We start from the raw sequence: 17960 nt of genomic DNA, 5'->3' as shown, positions 1-17960 counted from the left end.
CTGATAGTTTCCGTGGGTCAGGGAACAGTTTAGGTGGGTGGTTCTGTCTCACTCAGAGCCTGTCATGAGGTTCTGGTCAAATTGTTGGATGGGGCGGCAGTCATATGAAGGCTTGTCTGGGGCTGGAGGATCCACTTCCAAGATGTCTTACTCACATGGTTGTTGGCAGGAGGCCTTAGTTCTTCTCTGGCTTTGGAAGGAGACCTTAATTAATTCCTTGCCACACAGGCATTTCCATAGGGCTGCTTAAGTGTTTTTACAACATGACAGCTGGTGTCTCCCAGTGATCCAAAAGAGAGCCAGGTAGAAGCTACTATATCTTTTGTAGTGCATCCTCAGACATTATACTCTCTTTCAGTTATATTCTGTTAACTTAGCAAGTCACTAAGTACAGCCCACACTGGAAGAGAGGGAAATTAAACTGTGCCACTTGAAGGGAAGAATAACAAAGAACTTGAGGATGTATTTTAAAACCACCATGCCTATACTCTGGGCCTTCTCTAGGACTTTCCTCAGTGAACTGGCACTTCTCTTACTTGTATCTTTAACATCTTTTCCAATGGTTTCTTTATCAGCATGTAAATATGTTCAGATGTCACCCATCTTAAAAATTAAGAAGAAATAGAAATCCCTCTCTTAACAAACAACTCTCTCTACCTGCAGCTATTTTCTTTCTCCCTTTTTCAGCCAAGCTGTTCAAAAGAGTAGTCTATTACCTCACTTCATTCAGTCCCCAGCTCATTGGAATTTGGCTGCAGCTCTGCTTATTACACTGGAAACACTTTTCTTGGAATTCTAAGATGGAGATTGCAGTGACAAAGGAAACATTATTTGCGTAATATAAGTCTTCTAAGATTGAAGGAAATAAAAATTTTAGTCATGAAAGTTAAGCTACTTTGATAAAATCATTTCAAAGTAATTTCTATTAAATGATACAGTTATAAAGTACTCTGCCATTTAATTAAACTGTATCTGAATTTTAAATATGCAGTAATACTCCATGATTTGAGGAAGCCTAGAAAAAAAAGAATATGCAGTAGTATAGATACTGTTAATTTTTATATGCAAATTTAATGTTTAAATTTATTTCCTATAGGTAAAAATACTGATTAAATTTTTTTTCCCTGTATAGTTGGAGAAGATGGGCAAATAAAAATTTGGTCAAAGACTGGGATGCTTAGATCTACTTTAGCTCAGCAAGGTATGTTTTACAATTGACAATTTCATTTTTGCAAATTATACAATACAAAAATGCCTTAAAGTTTTGTTTTAGAAAAAATCTAATATGGTGGTTGAGACTGACTTTGGTTGAGTTCAAAATCTGTAATCTCTTATTTTTTACACTTTTTTGTCTTGCTTTGCTTGGTACCTGATGTACCATGGTAACGCTATTATTTCAAGCCAAGAACTATAAGAAATACTCAAGGGCTTCTTCTTTATGTTAGTGAATCTCTATAAAGGCAGTTATAAGCTAAATATTTTCAAAAAATAATTGTGAAACGTTTGAAGCATTTCTTATATAGAATGGAATTGGCTGTCTAGTTTAGTAAATCATAGTATGAAAAGACATTGAGTATCTCCTTACTTAAAAACCCCCAATAACTCTTCATAATATTAACACCCCTTCCAAATTAAGTTGTATGTTTGATTTCTATACTAATGGAGGGGAACAGACACACTAAGAATCTGAAATTTGGTAAACCACACTATTTAGAGTAGCATCTTAATTTTTTATGTTAATAGAAAGGAGTGGCCATAAAATCAATCCAGTGGTCCTTCCTGTTAGAAGTTAGATTACATACGATTTTTTTCTGTGTAACAGATTAATTTTCTTAGTTAGATTTTACATAGGAACTGTAAGCAGTTTTAATGTTTACCTGAGCGTGTATCAGCTGATCTTCAGGTTGCCAAAAAACTTGAGGACTATTCCTCAGAACTATTTGATAAAGTCATATTATGAAACATTTTCAATAACTGACTTCCAAAAATTTCCAAATTTTATTTTAAAAATCACGTTTACTTTTAGGATAAGGTTCAAATCACTTGCATTTCTTTAGCTATATATTAACTGAATGTTAGCAAAGGTAACCAGAAATACTAGGTAGTATTTCTTTTCTGAGCTTAAATGTTTGCTACAGATAATCTCAAGGTAGAATATTTATTTATGAGTAGAAAATTCAGAGTTCATAGAAGTAGCCATGGGTAAATTTCAGTTAACAGCAAAAGTCAACTTATTGTTACTTTAGTAATATATGTACCTTTAGAACATAAATCTTACTTTAATCTTCTAGTAGGCAGATGGATTTACCTTTGGCTTCATAGATTTTTCTTTTAAGGCTAATTATTTGACATTCTCAATTTGTGATGAATGACTTACGAGTAATTGACAGAATTCTTCCAGAGATCACTGGCTCTTGGAAGAACTACAGGAATTTCAGCTACTGCTACTGCTGAGACAGTGTGCAGCAGCTGAAATGCTATATCCATTTTTCTTTTCTCTTTCTCCTGTCAATTTGTTGCCTATAGATGACACAGATCTTCAGAGAAATTCTAAAAGCCAATGCCACTATCCACCATAGAAGATTTTTCCTTCCTCCCTCCCTCCCTCCCTCCCTCCCTCCCTTCCTTCCCTCCTTCCTTCCTTCCTTTCTTTTTTGGCAGGGTCTTTGTCTGTAACCCGACTGGAGTACAGTGGCACAATCTTGGCTCCCTGTAACCTACTCCTCCCGGGCTCAATCGGTCTTGCCACCTTGGCTTCCCAAGTTGCTGGGAGTACATGTGTGTGCCACCACACCTGGCTAATTTGCTGTATATATAGATATTTTTTCTGGTAGAGACGAGATTTTGCCATGTTCCCGGGCTGGACTTGAACTCCTGGGCTCAAGTGATCCTCCTGCTTCAGCCTCCCAAAGTGTTGGGATTACAGGTGTGAGCCACTGTGCGAGTCTGAAGATTTGAATTCTTTCCCGAGACCCTTCACCAGTGCCCTCCCAGTGCTGCTTCCACTTCCTTCAATTTTTCTGTTACCTCCTTCCCATTTACTACCTGTGGATTCACCATTTCAGATGTTCTAGAGTCTAAAATGGAAACTTGGAATAAGTTGTTTAATACAAACATTGTTAATTGTTTAGTCTAGGTCAGGGGTCCCCAACCCTTGGGCCACAGACCAGTAGCTGTCTGTTGTGTGTTAGCTGGGCATTACAGCAGGAGATGAGCGGTAGGTGGGCGAGCAAGTAAAGCTTTATCTATATTTACAGCTGCTCCCCATCACTTCCATTACTGCCTGAGCACATTACTGCCTCCTGTCACATCAGTGGTGACATTAGATTCTCATAGAAGTGCAAATCCTATTGCGAACTGTGCATATGAGGGATCTGGGTTGTTCACTCCTTACGAGAATCTGATGCCTGATGATCTGTCACTGTCTCCCATCACCCCGAGATGGGACCATCTAGTTGCAGGAAAACAAGTTCAGGGCTCCCACTGATTCTACATTATGGTGAGTTGTATAATTATTTAATTATATATTACAATGTAAAAATAGAAATAAAGTGCACAATAAATATGATGCCCTTGAATCATCCTGAACCATCCCCCACCTGGTCCATGGAAAAATTGTCTTCCACAAAACCAGTTCCTGGTGCCAAAAAGGCTGGGGATCACTGTTTTAGGTGATAATAGTGCTGGTAGTTTAGTGCTGTAGTTTTCCTGTATAATGAGTCTGGAACCAAATTGCTACTTATTTTATTCTCATGGAGAAAATGCATTCAGAGTCTTCAGACTTGGAAAGGCTAGTTGGAAGCACATGTTCACAAATGAAGAAAACTGGAGATCACAATTAGATGGCCTCTGAGCTTAATCTGGCCCACCAGCATGGTAGAGGCCCAGTATTAAAAATCAGGACATTTTGGCCAGGCATCGTGGCTCACTCCTGTAATCCCAGCACTTTGGGAGGCCGAGGTGGGTGGATCACTTGAGCTCAGGAATTTGAGACCAGCCTTGGCAGCATGGTGAAACCTCAACTCAACAAAAAATACAAAATTTGCTTCTGCTTTTCATATTATAGTGACGAAGCCATTGCCTAATCCCATGCCATAAAAATTTCACTTATATTTCAGTGCTTACATTCAGGTCTGTGATCCATTTTGAGTTAGTTTTTGTGTGAGGTGTTTATTTTAGAGAGGGATGGTGATGCTCTTCCCCTCACTGCCTTCATAGATGGGTAAACAAGATTTTCTTAAAAACTAAAATACAGAATATACCATAAAGTACAGGTGATTTTCTGATGTATTCGTTATATCATGTAATGATATTACCCATCAACATTTAAAATGTGTTTTTCTTAACATCAAATGACTTTGAAATGCCTATCATTGTTGTCCTATTTTAATTTTATTGTTCTCATTCAAAGTTTGTTAATTACGGATTAATAAGCAGAATTAAATTAGCTAGATATCCCCATTTTGGCTAACCTCTTGGTATTTCAACAGAGTAATCTGATATATTTTTCTGGCCTAAGAATTACAAACTTACTGTAGAACTATGCATCTAATTTTTGAGTTTTTAATCATTGGTGCCACCAACACTTTCCTAATAAGGCATAGACTTTTCCTTTTTCGTCTCCAGAAAAATCAGTAGAGCAGTTAAGTTGTTATAATGACACTAACCCAAAAGGAAAGGTCCCTAATTACTTATAAAGTTTCTTTAATCTATTAGGCACTGCAAGTTTTAAGGGTGATTGTAAATCTGAACTACTGAGAGCTGGATGCTAAAGGCTCAAGTAAGAAGGCCAAGGCAGCTGGGGGTGCAAGACTGTTGCCTCCTTTGAAGGGAGAAACTAAATTTTGACACAAAAATGAAATAACATAAACCTGAATTATCATAAAATTTGGAATTCTGTAAACAGTGTTGAAAGCATCCGTGTGGCTTTGTCTATGTGTGTTAATTATACTTATTTCTTGATGAATAGAGATTAATTCCTGAATTCATTTCTTGACTATTGGAGCCAGATGTTTGGATAGAAAAAGCCATAGTCATTAACTTCTCTTCTAATCCAAAAGATACTTTAATCTCAGTTTTGGTTGGGGGGATTTGACTTAGTTTAAAAATGATTCTTAATGGTATTATGGGGAATTTATTGTTCCTTATTAGAGAAAAATAATATGTACACCAGAGATAATTATACTTAGGCCATATGTTTTGTGTCATTGTTCCAGTTTTAATCTCTAATTAAAGTATATAAAGTAATGCTGTAAACCTTTAAGGACATTTTTCCCACACTGTTTTCAAGTGGAGGAATAGAACAACAAAACATGGAACTTGTCTATAATGAATTTAGTAAAGGAGGTAAACTGTAAATGTAAATAATTGTGGCTGGGCACAGTGGCTTATGCCTGTAATCTCAACACTTGAGAGGCTGAGGTGGGCAGATCACTTGAGCCCAGGAACTGGAGATCAGCCTGGGCAACATGGGAAAACTCCGTCTCTACAAAAAATACAAAAGTTAGCTAGGCATAGTGGTGCATCCCTATAGTCCCAGCTACTCAGAAGACTGAGGTGGGAGGATCACCTGAGCCCACAGGCGTTGAGGTTACAGTGAGCTGTGATCATGTCGCTGCACTCCAGCCTGGGCGCCAGAGTAAGACCCTTTCTCAAAAAAATCAATCAATAAAAATGAATAAATAAATAATTGTAATACAAGGGAATGTGCTTAAGGTGCTGTTGGTGGCAGGTAGGAGTGGACCAGAGGGTTAAGATTAATGCTCTGGGGAGAGTGAAGGTATTGGGAAGTCTTCCTGGCAAATATTGCAGCATCTTTTGAACTGGGCTTTGAAGAGTAAAGAAATAGGAAAGGAAATGGTCTTGTTGGCATTGGAGTGAAGCTGTTAAGAAGCTTGGCATCATAAGAGGCTTAGAGACAGAAGACTGTGAGACATAGAAATCAGGTGAGTGGGAGCTAACTTCTTGGGCCAGAGTGTAGGCCATGTGAAGGATAGTACTGCCAAGGGGACCAAAACACTGACAGTCCTGGATGCTAAAGGAAGGGGTTTGGCATTTATTCTATAAGCATACAAAACCTTTAAAAAATTGACCAGGAAAGTAAAAGATAATGCCAATCTTTTAGAAAGATTCCCTTTGCAGTAATAATAAAACTAGAGGAGGTAGAGATTAAATAGAGGTGGCCAGTAAGGTTTGAAATTGTCTATTCTAGTGCTAATGAAAACTTGAACGAAGGCAGCGGTTAAGGCTTGAATAGAGGCAGTGACAACAGTAGTTGGAAAAGTGAATAGTTCTCAGGGACTGAGAGGGATGTACCCTGTAAGGGTAAAGACTTCAAAGAGGGATAAATTAGGAAATATATGTGAAGGGATGATGGTTTTGGATATGTAGAATTTGAAGCTCTGTGATGGAGATCTCTTTGGATCAAGTAGAAATGTGTTGGAGCTCAGAGGTAAAGGCTAAAATATTAATTTGGGAGTCAGTTACGTTAAGTGAAAGGTGAAACTATGGGGAAAGTTGAGACCCCCCAAGGGAGAAGTGGTTGAAGATAGAAACTAAAAAAAAAAAAAAAAAAAAAAAAAAAAGCCTTTATTTAAACTTTTTCTTGTATTGATCCAGTGACATACGTAAGCATGGAGCCTGGAATTTTTTGAATAAATCCCACTTGACTAAGTATTGTTAGCTTATGTCTCCTACAAATGAAATGAAAAGGAAACCATTCTTGGTTTTTGAATGCCAATGATTTGGCCAAAACAGAAAAAAAAAAAAAAATCAAATGGCTACTACTATGAACAATACAGTAAGCAAATGCTTGCTTATTACATTACAAAATAATTTGTAGTAGTAGTAGTAGTTAACAGATAGTGCTATATAGTGCCAGACTCTATTTCAAGTACTTCACTTCTATTCACTCAATGTAGACCAATACTGCATTCAAGGCAAAGATAGCTAATGCTTTATTATAGTAGTGAACAGTTTGTTTCAAAGGCATTCTTAAAAACATACAAAAACAACGTTTTTAGGGGATACTTTTATAGTGTGAATGTGAAAAACATGGTATATTTGACCATGTACTTCCTTAAAACAATTGAAATACATTTTTGTCTCCTCTTCTGTGGTTTAAAATGCCTTCAACAGGTTGAAAGAATTTAGATAATTTGTTTTATGGAGAGATAAGGGTCTGACATTTAACACAACCCCAGGTGCATGTGGTTTCTTAAAAAATGTCAAAAAAGTCACATGATTTTAGTGTACAAAGTTAGAAAAACAAGATCTTTTTGAGTGTCTTAGCAGAAATGGAGCATAAATTAAAATTTCCGATATAAAAAGTAAAAAACTATTATAAAGCTATTTGTTTTTTGTCCATTTTTGTTAATGATGAAATAAATAACATTTTGTTACATAATTTGCTACACTCTTTGTTTTAAAGTAATTCAGTCCAAAGGCTAAATTTGTTATTTCCCTGCTGACTTTGCAAAGTGAAACATAGCAGTGGGAATAATTCATACTTTAATAAGTATATTTTAAAAATTTGAAATATTAAAGATTTTTTAAATGCTAGTGGATGGATTTCATAATAATAGAAATTATTCTGTGAAGCTGATTCTTCCACTTTTAATAATGATCTTTATTAGAACCACCCAAATTGAAAGTTGTGTAGCTATGTAGTTTATTTCCTTCTAGAAAAGAAAATGTTCACATATACAGTAGTTTCATGCTTAATATTTTATTTTAAATGTAAGGAATGGTTGTAATAAAGATCAAGGCTTTTGATGTTATATCTATTTTGAATTTTTAGTGGTTAAGGAGAGTAACTAATGAGTCCTATCTATTGACCTTGCTTATTTATCATAAATAAATTATTTGTTTCCATATTTGTTTCCATAGCTTGTATTTTGATTGAAGGAATGTGGTTAAAAACCACATAACAAAGGAATTACTTAACTTTTTCTTTATAAGCTTATTTTCTTTTATTATATAAGTTATACCTGTTTTTTTAACATTATTGTTTACAAATTTGTTTTATAAGCAGGAAATGAATTATCTCTTTGTCCCAAAAGGGAAGATAAATACGATGAAGAAAGGTTCATAAAAAAGGAAATGGTGTCATAACTGACTTAATGGGACCACAAATTAAATGTTAAAGTTAAGAGAACTAAAGAGTCCTTAGTTCCTCATTCTATACCCCAACCGTGCCTTTTACCACAACTAAAGCCTTAAAGTCACATCCTGTATAACTCAATGGGAGTTGTATTTACTGAATTATTTCCTTGAGGGTAGGTGTTTGTCATAGTTTAGTATACACCCCAGGAAAGTATAATTTTACTGAGTGTATTTATGAAGATTTGATAGGCTATAAATTAAAACATATTAATTTACTTTTTTGTACAAAAATTATAACTATAATAATGGAAATAAAGATGGCATCTATAATTCTACCACCTTAACTAGTAAGTCCCTGTTACTCCTTTCCAGTGATCAACAAGAACTACATTTGAAATATCTGAAATTTTGACTTCTATTTTTGGGGGAGTTTATTAAGGTTAAACTTCATTCATTTGGAGAGTTATTTTTGAAGCACAGGTCACCTCCCGGCTACTCCCAGAGAATATTCCCAGAAAATATACTCATCAAGTACAGAAGAAGGAGGAGTACCTTCTGAGGTTGGCCATCTCATCAGGAAGAATTTCTGTGGGTTCCTTTGATACAGAACAATCCTAGATGTCATTGACTAAACAGGATTTAGACATTTTATAACACCTGAACTGTGGAAGACATGTTTCAGGGTTTTTTTTTTTTGGACTGGGTCTAGACTAGACTTTCTAACCTCTATAAACCATTGGGACTGGTTCATAAACGAATTATATTTTTATTAGGGAGAAAATGGCACAAAAAAAGTAGAGTACCTCTTAAACAAAAGCATTTCTCTTACTGAAATTTATTCCCTGTTGATTGTATCATCAGTTGGGCTTTTCATTTAAATAAACAATTAAATTTTATTGATTGCCCACAAACCCTGAAATTCAGATTTCATTCCACTAAGAATGTAAATTCCTTAAAGATTCATTCATTTATTCATTGGTTCATTTATTCACAGAAAGTCAGTTACTACAATAGTCTGATTTAGGAGTCCTAGACAATTTTTAAAAGCTGGTTTTGTAAGTATATTTGGGTTACTATTTCATAGATTAACTACATAACCTTGATTCACCTGCCTAATGAATAGACAGCTGGGCCAGAGAAGTGGAATACAGATTATTTACTGCCATATAACCAATGCTTTCAATAAATATGATAGTCATTTTTTTTAAATTAGGCTTACATAAAGTATAGTCTTCCAGAAGACATTAGGTAATCTAGAAAATAATTAAGCTAAAAAATACTATACTTAAGTGTAATTTATTTTAAAAATCCCATCTCTAAATTCCTATTGGCAATTGAAAACACTATCAAGTGTAATGTAGTTTATAGAGTGGTAGGTAAATCAAACTTGTGCTTTTCTTCTGGAAGTAAACTTTATGCAAGTTATAACATATTGGAGCTTCTTTTAGCCAAGGTTTCAGGCTAAAGCCAAAGCTGATAACAAAACTTTTCCTAATCTGATATAAAAAAATTTGCCATTTGTGAATTCATGAGTTGGAGGTTATTAGATTATTTTGGGATGAAGTTATTTCTGTCCATTAGTCTGCTGCTTAAGTAGCATGTGAGGGGAAGTTCTGTTGCCTGTTGTAGCATCAGGTATGATAATTAATTTATAAGGTGAGTATACCATTTGTATTTTAGTATGTAAAATTTAAGTTACTTTATGCGTTGAGTCAGTTTAATACTGATGGCTCTAACTCCATTGCTGAGTCATACCCAAAAGAAAGGAAATCAGTATATTAAAGAGATAGCTACACTTTTGTGTTTGTTGCAACTCTGTTCACAATACCAAGATTTGGAGGCAACCTAAGTGTCCATCAACAGATGAATAGATAAAGCAAATGTGGTACTTATATACGGTGGAGTACTATTCAGCCATAAAAAGGAATGAAATTCAATCATTTGCAACAACATGGATGGAACGGTAGTTCATTCATTATGTTGAGTGAAATGAGCCAGGCACAGAGAGACAAACATTGAGTGTTCTCACTTATTTCTGGGATCTAAAAATCAAAACAATGGAACCCATGGAGTTAGAGAGAAGAAGGATGGTAACAAGATGCTGGGAAAGGTAATGGGGGTTGTGAGGGGGGTGGGGTGGTTAATGGGTACCAAAAATAGAATGAATGAATGAATAAGTCCTAGTATTTGATAATACAACAGGGTGAGAGTATAATTGGATTGTTCATAACACAAAGGAAAAATGCTTGAGGGGATGGATACCCCATTTTCCATGATGTAATTATTTTATATTGCATACCTGTATCAAAATATCTCATGTACCCCATAAATATATCTACTGTGTACCCACAAAAATTAAAAATAAAAATTTTTAAAAAGCTCTAGGTGATTACAATGTGCAGCCAAGCCCCAAGACTGCTGCTTTAAACCAACATCATTTGTTGAACTAGTTGCAAATAAATGTAAAAACATTTGCTGCCAATAAATAAATACATACTGATGACTGTCGATGATGGGAAATGATAAATCATGACTTTTCTGCTATTCCTTTATATTAAAATGAAGTATATTTGTTTTATCTTATGTATTTCAATAGCACTGTATATGGAATTTCTAAAACTCTATATTTTCTCAGCAAGATCCTAATTAGTTAAAAGTATAGTATGTCAGTTGCTCACAGTAGATTTTCAAATGTCAATATTAACTCAGTCAGCATTTCAACATCAGACTATACTCTATTTTGAAAGGTCCATTGAAAAGAGAAGAAATGAAATGACACCTCATATGACTTTTTTCATTCTCTTAACAATCTCTCTTTTTATAAGGCATAATAATTAAAGTTTATCAGCCTTTTTTTTTTTTCATCTTTCAGGAACACCAGTGTATTCAGTAGCGTGGGGCCCTGATTCAGAAAAAGTTCTTTATACAGCAGGCAAGCAACTAATCATTAAACCTCTTCAACCAAATGCTAAAGTTTTACAGGTACTTTTCAGTCATATGTAAATTGTTATCAGGGTCTGCCTGACTGCTAAACTAGAGGGCACTTGCTTAGGAGTCTCTTTCTTCTGGGTGGTCTTTTTACAGTCTGGTCTTTAAGTACATGGTTTAATCAGCCTTTATTACAGAACAAGGAATATCTTTATATTTCCAACAAGGTTTGTTTTCCCCTTATTCCAACTCATTTTGATAATGATACAGCATAGTTTGCTAATAAGAACACAGGCTTTGGAGTTAGCCACTTGAGTTCAAATATTCACTTACTTACCTATACACGACCTTAGGCAAGTTATAAAATATTGTTGAATGTCAGCCTTCTTATCTCTTAGTCAGTGACACTAATATCAGCTGAACAGGATTGCTGTGAGGATTAAATGAGTTAAATTACAAAGCACAAAGGACAATTCCAGGCATACAGTAAGCACTCAATATAGAGTACCTGTTATTATCTGTATTATTATGCTATTATAAGTTGCTATGCCATCTCTACCTTTTAGTCAACCAAGGAGACCAGGAAAACATTGTAGAATGACTAGGTCTTGAGTAAGAGATTTGTTGGCAGACATTGACAGGCTACAGCGGCATAGATGTGTTTTAACAGTTGAGTAGATGTAGATTTTAGGGAATAAGGTCATAGAGATGACTTCGAGGTTCCATATTAATAACATCTGTATAGATTATGCTATATGTATTTTACACAGCCAACATGCATTTACATTTTTACAGTGTGCAGAATACTCTGCTAGAAACTATAGGGACATGCAAGAATAGAACATACAAGCCCCTGTCCTTAGGCACCTAAGGTAAAAAATTTGGGCAAAGGGAAGAAGCTGGGAAAGAGGACTAGATCTGATGGCTCTTAGTCAAAGTCCTTCCATGCCAATTACCTACGCTGAAAATCTGCTATGAAATTTATACAGCAAAAACAGGCAAGTTGAATATTTTAGTTTATACCTTTAGTTTATAGTTACGTGAATTTGGTTTTTTTTTTCTTTTTTTTTTTTAATTATACTTTAAGTTCTAGGGTACATGTGCACAATGTGCAGGTTTGTTACATAGGTATACATGTGCCATGTTGGTTTGCTGCATCCATTAACTCATCATTTACATTAGGTATTTCTCCTAATGCTATCCCTTCCACATCCCCCCACCTTACTACAGGCCCTGGTGTGTGATGTTCCTCGTCCTGTGTCCACGTGTTCTCATTGTTCAAATCCCACCTATGAGTGAGAACATGCGGTGTTTGGTTTTCTGTCCTTGTGATAGTTTGCTGAGAATGATGGTTTCCAGCTTCATCCATGTCCCTGCAAATGACATGAACTCATCCTTTTTTATGGCTGCATAATAATCCATGGTGTATATGTACCACATTTTCTTAATCCAGTCCATCATTGATGGACATTTGGATTGGTTCCAAGTCTTTGCTATTGTGAATAGCACTGCAGTAAACATACATGTGCATGTGTCTTTATAGTAGCATGATTTATAATCCTTTGGGTGTATATCCAGTAATGGGATCACTGGGTCAAATGGTCTTTCTAGTTCTAGATCCTTGAAGAATCGCCACACTGTCTTCCACAATGGTTGAACTAGTTTGCAGTCCCACCAACAGTGTAAAAGCATTTCTATTTCTCCATATCCTCTCTAGCATCTGTTGTTTCCTGACTTTTTAATGATCACCATTCTAACTGTGTGTGAGATGGTATCTCATTTGGTTTTGATTTGCATTTCTCTGATGACCAGTGATGATGAGCACTTTTTCATGTGTCTGTTGGCTGCATAAATATCTTCTTTTGAGAAGTGTCTGTTCATATACTTTGCCCACTTTTTGATGGGGTAGTTTGTTCTTTTCTTATAAATTTGTTTAAGTTCTTTGTAGATTCTGGATGTTAGCCCTTTGTCAGATGCGTAGATTGATTCTGTAGGTTGCCTGTTCACTCTGATGGTAGTTTCTTTTTGCTCTGCAGAAGCTCTTTAGTTTAATTAGATCCCATTTGTCAATTTTGGCTTTTGTTGCCATTGCTTTCGGTGTATTAGTCATGAAGTCCTTGCCCATGCCTATGTCCTGAATGGTATTGCCTAGATTTTCTTCTAGGATTTTTATGGTTTTAGGTCTAACATTTAAGTCTTTAATCCATCTTGAATTAAGTTTTGTAAAAGGTGTAAGGAAGGGATCCAGTTTCAGCTTTCTACGTATGGCTAGCCAGTTTTCCCAGCACCATTTATTAAATAGGGAATCCTTTCCCCATTGCTTGTTTTTGTCAGGTTTGTCAAAGATCAGATGGTTGTAAATGTGTGGTGTTATTTCTGAGGCCTCTGTTCTGTTCCATTGGTCTATATCTCTGTTTTGGTCCAGTACCAGACTGTTTTGGTTACTGTAGCCTTGTAGTATAGTTTGAAGTCAGGTAGTGTGATACCTCCAGCTTTGTTCTTTTTTTTTAGCATTGTCTTGGCAGTCCTGACTCTTTTTTGGTTTCATATGAACTTTAAAGTAGTTTTTTCCAATGAAGTAGTTTTTTCTGTGAAGAAAGTCATTGGTAGCTTGATGGGGATGGCATTGAATCTATAAATTACCTTGGATAGTATGGCCATTTTTATGATATTATTATTCCTATCCATGAGCATGGAATATTATTCCATTTGTTTGTGTCCTCCTTTATTTTGTTGAGCAGTGATTTGTAGTTCTCCTTGAAGAGGTCCCTCACATCCCTTGTAACTTGGATTCCTAGGCATTTTATTATCTGTGTAGCAGTTGTGAATGGGAGTTCACTCATGATTTGGCTGTCTGTTTGTCATTGGTGTATAGGAATGCTTGTGATTTTTGCACATTGATTTTGTTTCCTGAGACTTTGCTGAAGTTGGTTATCAGCTTAAGGAGATTTTGGGCTGAGATGATGGGGTTTTCTAAATATACAATCATGTCATCTGCAAACAGGGACAATTTGACTTCTTCTTTTCATAATTGAATACCCTTTATTTCTTTCTCTTGCCTGATTGCCCTGGCCAGAACTTCCACAACTATGTTGAATAGGAATGGTGAGAGAGGGCATCCCTGTCTTGTGCCAGTTTTCAAAGGGAATGCTTCCGGTTTTTGCCTATTCAGTATGATATTGGCTGTGGGTTTGTCATAAATAGCTCTTATTATTTTGAGATATGTTCCAAACTAGGAACTAGATATGTTCCTAGTTTATTAAGGGCTGTTGAATTTTGTCAAAGGCCTTTTCTGCATCTATTGAGATAATCATGTGGTTTTTGTTGTTAGTTCTGTTTATGTGATGGATTACATTTCTTTATTTGAGTATGTTGAACTAGCTTTGCATCCCAGGGATGAAGCCAACTTGATCACAGTGGATAAGCTTTTTGATGTGCTGCTGGATTCAGTTTGCCAGTATTTTATTGAAGATTTTTGCATCTATGTTCATCAGGGATATTGGTCTAAAATTATCTTTTTTTGTTGTGTCTCTGCCAGACTTTGGTATCAGGATGATGCTGGCCTCATAAAATGAGTTAGAGAGGGTTCCCTCTTTTTCTATTGATTGGAATAGTTTCAGAAGGAATCGTACCAGCTCCTCCTTGTACCTCTGGTAGAATTCAGCTGTGAATCCATCTGGTCCTGGACTTTTTTTGGTTGGTAGGTTATTGATTATTGCCTCAATTTCAGAGCCTGTTATTGGTCTATTCAGATATTCAGCTTCTTCCTGGTTTAGTCTTTGGAGGGCGTATGTGTCCAGGAGTGTATCCATTTCTTCTAGATTTTCTAGTTTATTTGCGTAGAGGTGTTTATTGTATTCTCTGATGGTAGTTTGTATTTCTGTGAAATCAGTGGCGATATCCCCTTTATCATTTTTTATTGTGTCTATTTGATTCTTCTCTCTTTTCTTCTTTGTTAGTCTTGCTAATGGTCTATGAATTTTGTTGATCTTTTCAAAAAACCAGCTCCTGGATTCATTGATTTTTTGGAGGGTTTTTTGTGTCTCTATCTCCTTCAGTTCTGCTCTGATCTTAGTCATTTCTTGCCTTTTGCTAGCTTTTGAATGTGTTTGCTCTTGCTTCTCTAGTTCTTTTAATTGTGATGTTAGGGTGTCAATTTTAGATCTTTCCAGCTTTCTCTTGTGGGCATTTAGTGCCATAAATTTCCCTCTACACACTGCTTTAAATGTGTTCCAGAGATTCTGGTATGTTGTATCTTTGTTCTCATTGGTTTCAAAGAACATCTTTATTTCTGCCTTCATTTTGTTATGCAGGCCATAGTCATTCAGGGGCAGGTTTTTCAGTGTCCATGTAGTTGTGTGGTTTTGAGTGAGTTTCTTAATCCTGAGTTCTAATTTGATTGCACTGTGGTCTGACAGTTTGTTGTGATTTCTGTTCTTTTACATTTGCTGAGGAGTGCTTTACTTCCTGCTATGTGGTCAATTTTGAAATAAGTGTGATGTGGTGCTGAGAAGAATGTATATTCTGTTGATTTGGGGTGGAGAGTTCTGTAGATGTCTATTAGGTCTGCTTGGTGCAGAGCTGAGTTCAAGTCCTGGATATCCTTGTTAACCTACTGTCTCATTGATTTGTCTAATATTGACAGTGGGGTGTTAAAGTCTCCCATTATTATTGTGTGGGAGTCCAAGTTTCTCTGCAGGTCTCTAAGGACTTGCTTTATGAATCTAGGTGCTCCTGTATTGGGTGCATATATATTTAGGATAGTTAGCTCTTCTTGTTGAATTGATCCCTTTACCATTATGTAATGGCCTTCTTTGTCTCTTTTGATCTTTGTTGGTTTAAAGTCTGTTTTATCAGAGCCTAGGGTTGCAACCCCTACTTTTTTTTTGCTTTCCATTTGCATGGTAGATCTTCCTCCATCCCTTTATTTTGATCCTATGTGTGTCTCTGCACGTGAGATGGGTCTCCTGAATACAGCACACTGATGGATCTTGACTCTTCATCCAATTTGCCAGTCTATGTCTTTTAACTGGGGCATTTAGCCCATTTACATTTAAGGTTAATATTGTTATGTGTGAATTTGATCCTGACATGATGTTAGCTGGTGATTTTGCCCATTAATTGATGCAGTTTCTTCCTAGCCTCGATGGTCTTTAGAATTTGGCATGTTTTTGCAGTGACTGGTACTGGTTGTTCCTTTCCATGTTTAGCGCTTCCTTCAGGAGCTCTTGTAAGAGAGGCCTGGTGGTGACAAAATCTCTCAGCATTTGCTTGTCTGTAAAGGATTTTATTTCTCCTTCACTTATGAAGCTTAGTTTGGTTGGATATGAAATTCTGGGTTGAAAATTCTTTTCTTTAAGAATGTTGAATAGTGGCCCCCACTCTCTGCTGGCTTGTAGAGTTTCTGCTGAGAGATCCACTGTTGGTCTGATGGAATTCCCTTTGTAGGTAACCCGACCTTTCTTTCTGGCTGCCCTTAACTTTTTTTCCTTCATTTCTACCATGGTGAATCTCACAATTATGTGTCTTGGGGTTGCTCTTCTTGAGGAATATCTTTGTGGTGTTCTCTGTATTTCCTGAATTTGAATGTTGGCCTGCCTCGCTAGGTTGGGGAAGTTCTCTTGGATAATACCCTGAAGAGTGTTTTCCAACTTGGTTCCATTCTCCCCATCACTTTCAGGTACACCAATCAAACGGAGATTTGGTCTTTTCACATAGTCCCATATTTCTTGGAGGCTTTGTTCGTTTCTTTTTATTCTTTTTTCTCTTAACTTCTCTTCTCACTTTATTTCATTAATTTGATCTTCAATCACTGATACCCTTTGTTCCACTTGATCAAATCGGCTACTGAAGCTTGTGCATGTGTCACGTAGTTCTCGTGCCATGGTTTTCAGCTCCGTCAGGTCATTTAACATGTTCTCTACGCTGTTTATTCTAGTTAGCCATTCATCTAATCTTTTTTCAAGGTTTTTAGCTTCCTTGGGATGGGTTAGAACATGCTCCTTTAACTCGGAGAAGTTTGTTATTACTGACCTTCTGAAGCCTACTTCTGTCAACTCGTCAAAGTCGTTCTCTGTCCAGCTTTGTTCCATTGCTGGCGAGGAGCTGTGAATCTTTGGAGGAGAAGGGGTGCTCTGGTTTTTAGAAGTTTCAGCTTTTCTGCTCTGGTTTCTCTTTGGTCTTTGATGTTGGTGACCTACAGATGGGGTTTTGGTGTGGACGTCCTTTTTGTTGATGTTGATGCTGTTCCATTCTGTTTGTTAGTTTTCCTTCTAACAGTTAGGACCCTCAGCTGCAGGTCTGTTGGAGTTTGCTGAAGGTCCACTTCAGGCCCTGTTTGCCTGAGTATCACCAGCAGAGGCTGCAGAATAGGAAATATTGCAGAACAGCAAATATTGCTGCCTGATCCTTCCTCTGGAAGCTTCGTCCCAGAAGGGTATCTACCTGTGTGAGGTGTCAGTTGGCCCCTACTGGAAGGTGTCTCCCAGTTAGGCTACATGGGGGTCAGGGACCCACTTGAGGAGGCAGTCTGTCCATTCTCAAAACTCAAACGCTGTGCTGGGAAAACCACTGCTGTCTTCAGAGCTCAGTTGGAAATGCAGAAATCACCCATCTTCTGTGTTGATCATACTGGGAGATGCAGACCAGAGCTGTTCCTATTCAGCCATCTTGGAATGGTATCCCTGTGAATTTGTTTAGATACCTGTCATTAGCTTGTATAAATGAAACTCAGGAAGCTGGTTATATCACCGTTGGTCAAGTAAAATATGGTTTAGTGGTTCAATAGAACCTTTGGGCCAGGAGGTAGCAGAGAGAAGCAAAGTATCCATTGCCAAAATTAGCTAGAGAGGAATAGGACTTAAAGTATAATTAGTAACTTCATGCAAATTATCTATTCCTTTTGGGAGACTAAAGCAGTTGCAATTCTT

At 36.6% G+C, this 17960-nt stretch overlaps 1 protein-coding gene across 8 annotated transcripts in view; it reads left to right on the top strand.

Annotated features, from left to right (window-relative positions):
• Positions 1–17960, top strand: part of IFT80 (intraflagellar transport 80) — a 140291-nt gene that overhangs the window by 24537 nt on the left and 97794 nt on the right. For all 8 annotated transcript variants that reach the window (XR_013413625.1, XM_077991616.1, XM_077991620.1 and 5 more), the window contains 2 exons: positions 1133–1201; positions 10976–11085. Coding sequence is in view for 7 of the 8 variants with exons in the window: in XM_077991616.1 (XP_077847742.1) it covers positions 1133–1201; positions 10976–11085 (179 nt within the window). In the remaining variant the exon portion in view is untranslated. The remainder of the gene's footprint in view (positions 1–1132; positions 1202–10975; positions 11086–17960) is intronic.

Source organism: Macaca mulatta, chromosome 2 (genome assembly GCF_049350105.2).
Source record: "Macaca mulatta isolate MMU2019108-1 chromosome 2, T2T-MMU8v2.0, whole genome shotgun sequence".
Taxonomy (NCBI): Eukaryota; Metazoa; Chordata; class Mammalia; order Primates; family Cercopithecidae; genus Macaca; species Macaca mulatta.
Note: the sequence above shows the minus strand (reverse complement) of the source record. Positions and strands in the feature narration are given on the sequence as shown.